The sequence below is a fragment of the Littorina saxatilis genome, linkage group LG10 (assembly GCF_037325665.1).
Source record: "Littorina saxatilis isolate snail1 linkage group LG10, US_GU_Lsax_2.0, whole genome shotgun sequence".
Taxonomy (NCBI): Eukaryota; Metazoa; Mollusca; class Gastropoda; order Littorinimorpha; family Littorinidae; genus Littorina; species Littorina saxatilis.
The window spans coordinates 15,585,057-15,589,669 of NC_090254.1; the positions used below are offsets into that span (position 1 = coordinate 15,585,057).

General features: G+C 37.9%; 1 protein-coding gene across 2 annotated transcripts in view; it reads right to left on the bottom strand.

Moving 5' to 3' along the window:
* Positions 1–2,537: 2,537 nt before the first annotated feature.
* Positions 2,538–4,613, bottom strand: part of LOC138978255 (uncharacterized) — a 5,204-nt gene continuing 3,128 nt past the window's right edge. For both annotated transcript variants that reach the window (XM_070350922.1, XM_070350921.1), the window contains 2 exons: positions 4,378–4,440; positions 2,538–3,100 (listed from right to left, as the gene is read on the bottom strand). In XM_070350922.1, the coding sequence (XP_070207023.1) occupies positions 2,968–3,100; positions 4,378–4,440 (196 nt within the window). In that variant the 3' untranslated portion in view covers positions 2,538–2,967. The remainder of the gene's footprint in view (positions 3,101–4,377; positions 4,441–4,613) is intronic.

Here is a 4,613-nt window from a genome sequence, read left to right on the forward strand (position 1 = left end):
CCACAAACATTGATCACCAAAGCGATCTTCTCTCTCATAAATCAATGCTTTATTATGGATCCATTTTAAGAGAACTTCTTTCCAAGAGTTTGATTGAATGCATTTGTTGTGCGCGAACTTAGAATCCGGTTTCATTCTAGAATGGACCGGCTCCAGGTTGGAATTCTAACCCTGCGCAAGTACAGGGGTGCCATTCTAGAATGAAACCCTTGAATAAAGGGGGCCGTAATGTTTGTAGGTAAGACAGAGTTGTCTTCCCTTGAATTATCTCCACCTGCACCTTCCCTTTGATAAAATGGGGCTGATTTGTCTACCCCTGAAAAAATCCTTTGGCGATCTTGCGATGTCATGTCATGTCAAGAAAGTTGACACTCCTGAGTACGCAATAAACAAATGGCAGACCATAGCAAGGGGGACTACCAGGGCGGTATTGTTTGCAGGGCAGTTGTTTTTGTGATGAGAGCCGGTTGCGGCCGCTTGCAATGTCAGCGCTGTCTCCCTCTCGGAAATGTCCGGTTTTTTGACAGACAGACAGACAGACAGACAGACGGTCAGACCGACTAACCGACAGACAGACCAACAGAAGGACAGAGTGAGTTATAGAGCTGTTGTCACAGGTTTAAAAAAAAGTTGACATTATATCTTCACAATTCAGAAGACCAACTTCATGTATATGAATAAGATTAAAAGTTACAAGCGAGATCGGCAAAACACTGTCAGTCCGGAAATTTCCGTTCGTAGCGATCAGTGCTGAGTGTCTCTCAAAATCGTAATCACTTTCAGAACATCACAATCCCAATTCACGATGTCTTTGAGTAAAGTGTAAACCCCCCCCCCCCCCAAAAAAAAAACCAACCAAACACACAAAAAACAAAAACAAACAGAAAATCCACATTTGTGGCTTTGGCTGTGTGATAGTCTAACTGAAATGACTATTCCAACTTGGACCCAAATTCCAACCTTGCGCACGGCCGATTCTAGAATGGACCAGCAACAAGGGTTTCATTCTAGAATGGCACCCCTGTACTTGCGCAGGGTTAGAATTCCAACCTGGACCCGGTCCATTCTAGAATGAAACCGGATTCTAAGTTCGCGCAGAACACATTCAATACCTTGGAACAGTTTTAGCGGTGTTGTGGCTTTAAAACAAAGTAAGTTTCTTCCCAATACCTGATAAAGACTTAATGGAATCGTTGTCCACGGTTCATGTTTTCGTTGTTGAAGTTTTGCTGCCCATGTGAGTAAAAAAGAAGTCTGCATATCGTGGACGTTTATCATGTTAATACCACCTTCTTCCACCACATTACACAATACATTTCGTTTAACTTTTTCAAAGGCTTTTGTATTTGAATACTTCCTTTTCCAGAGAAACCTGAACAAAATAGTATTCAACTTATCGAGAACTTTAACAGGGGCAAGAAGCGCCTGCATAACGTAAACAAATTGTGAAACTAAGAAGGACTTAATAATACACAATTTGCCGCTTTTTCTTACATTTCTTTTTGACCATCTGCAAATGATTTGTTCAACTTTTTCAAGTCTTTTGGACCAATTTTCCATAATTTCAGAGGCCGGGATGTCATTTAAAAAAAAAGAATTCCCATGATTTTAACCTGGGTATTCCATTTAATATCCCAATATTTCTCTTGACAGTTTTTACGCGATCCCAACCACATTGCTTCCGTTTTACTTTTATTTAATTTTAAGCGAGATATATTGGAGAAATCATCAATGATTTTCAAAACCGTATTCCATGTCGTTTTTATCTTGAAGTAAAACAGTTATGTCATCGGGGTACATAGCCAGTTTCAAGATACGCGATGTTTGTTCTGCAAAACCTACATCTGGTAAGGCAAATCCTTTAATGTTGGGGTGACTTCGGATTTTGATTGCTAATAATTCTACAGCAAGCACGAAGGCCAAAAGTGAGAGGGGACATCCCTGACGGATTCCGGAATTCACACGTATTTCTTCCGAAATCCAACCCATATAATATATGCAGCTCGTGGTGTTTGTCATTAAAACTTTAATCCATTTCACAACTTTTTCGCCAAAACCAAATTTTTTAAAGGACCAGACCACATAGTCTTTTGAGATGGAATCGTAGGCTCGGGCGTAGTCAAGGGCAAGTAATATACCGGGTAGATTTCTTTCATTAGCGTAATTAATGACATCATCAATTAATCTAATCAAGTTACTTGCCTTTCTTTCCTTGATAAATCCTGTAGCCATCAACATATGTGTGGCAGAAACCGCTACACAAACATGTACTGTCAGAAATTCACACTTTGAACAGCAAGACACAAATAATGTTTTTCCCGCTTTGGACCGCCTCACATATACACAGACGTAGATACACACCACACATACACAAAGACACGGATACACAGACTCCAAAACGTATACATGTAAGTGTCTTTCTATTATTTAGATTCTGGTTTTCAATTGATCACCTTATAATTGAGAAATTCATACTTTGCACACATCTTGCTGAATGTTCACTCAAACATAAAAAAAATTCCAATATTCCTTATTTAAAGTACTCGTTATGCTACATTCTCATGTACTTGATTAGACAAGCTTGGAACTCAAAAATTTATCTTTCTGCCCAAACATGAATTAAAATAAAATCAATCGACTTGTTTACGTGTGTGTCATAATAACGAAAGAAGAGAAGACCGACCGACCGACTGACAGACAAACAGACAGTCAGACAGACAGACAAACAGACAGACAGACAGATAGACAGACAGCCCGAAACAAATAATTTATGACTACTAACAGTTGAACTTTTAATGTAGAATTACATCAATACATTTCATCGACTGTTCATTCATCCACTAAAGGCAATATACTCCCGGGTAGCCGACAAAACAATCAGGTGAGAAATCAAAAATAAATTGATTCCTCGTGTAATTCAAGGCTGTTTGTTCGCCAAAACGAGATTAGCGTTTGAATGCATGCGATTCACAGCATCCAAATAGGACGCCGTGGGGTTGACTCTGGCAGTTTTGTATATGGAGGTGGAGCTTGCTCAATGTGATCTTTATCCTCCATCTTCTCAACGGGCAGGATAGTAGGCATGGTAAACGTTTCAAGTCTACAAATTAAACACACATGTAAAGATAAATGAATTGAGCGAGTAATAGAAAAGCTGTCTGTTTTTTTATGCTTCTTTCTGACCCTTGATCATTAAGCTTGATTTTTATGTTTTACGTTTTATTTCCTGTCTTTTTTTTCTGGTCAATGCTTACTTGTGTAAATTATGTTTCATCTGCTCGTTAGGTCGTATCTGTTGTGTATGTTGTATGTTGCCTTTGTAAGCCTTAAGATCGAGATGATTATGATGATGCGTAATATATTCTACTAAATGTCACCATCTAATTAATTTGTTTTTTTAAACTTCGTGGGAAAAAGAAGAAGAAACAAGTCGCGTAAGGCGAAAATACAACATTTAGTCAAGTAGCTGTCGAACTCACAGAATGAAACGGAACGCAATGCAAATTTTTAGCAAGACCGTATACTCATAGCATCGTCAGTCCACCGCTCATGGCAAAGGCAGTGAAATTGACAAGAAGAACGGGGTAGTACTTGCGCTGAGAAGGATAGCACGCTTTTCTGTACCTCTCTTCGTTTTAACTTTCTGAGCGTGTTTTTAATCCAAACATATCACATCTATATGTTTTTGGAATCAGGAACCGACAAGGAATAAGATGTTTTTAAATTGATTTCGAAAATTTAATTTTGATCATAATTTTTATATTTTTAATTTTCAGAGCTTGTTTTTAATCCAAATACAACATATTTATATGTTTTTGGAATCAGAAAATGATGGAGAATAAGATGAACGTACATTTGAATCGTTTTATAAAAAAAATTTTTACAATTTTCAGATTTTTAATGACCAAAGTCATTGATTAATTTTTAAGCCACCAAGCTGAAATGCAATACCGAAGTCCGGGCTTCGTCGAAGATTACTTGACCAAAATTTCAACCAATTTGGTTGAAAAATGAGAGCGTGACAGTGCTGCCTCAACTTTCACGAAAAGCCGGATATGACGTCATCAAAGACATTTATTAAAAAAAAGAAAAAAAATGTATGGGGATTTCATACCCAGGAACTCTCATGTCAAATTTCATAAAGATCGGCACAGTAGTTTAGTCTGAATCGCTCTACACACAAACACACACAGACAGACAGACACACACACACACACACACGCACAAACACCACGACTCTCGTCTCGATTCCCCCCTCTACGTTAAAACATTTAGTCAAAACTTGACTAAATGTAAAAAGAAGGTGAAGAACATTTTGTAGCTAGACTATTTTATAGAGAAACATACAGATAGGTCCATAAATAGGTGTGAATATACCTGGGTGTTGCATGAATGCGTCCAACGGGTTGATTCCTCTCCTCGTGATTGGATGCCTTCGCTCTAAAAAAAAACCCACCCACATAGTATCATATAGTAGTATTATGAATATCACTTTATTCTTTTAAACATTCAACACAAATTACAAATAAAACTCATTTGAAAGAAAGGTCTATCTTTGTGGTATCCCCATGTTTTACTTGCTAAAGATGTACAATGCAGTAGCACAACCAAAA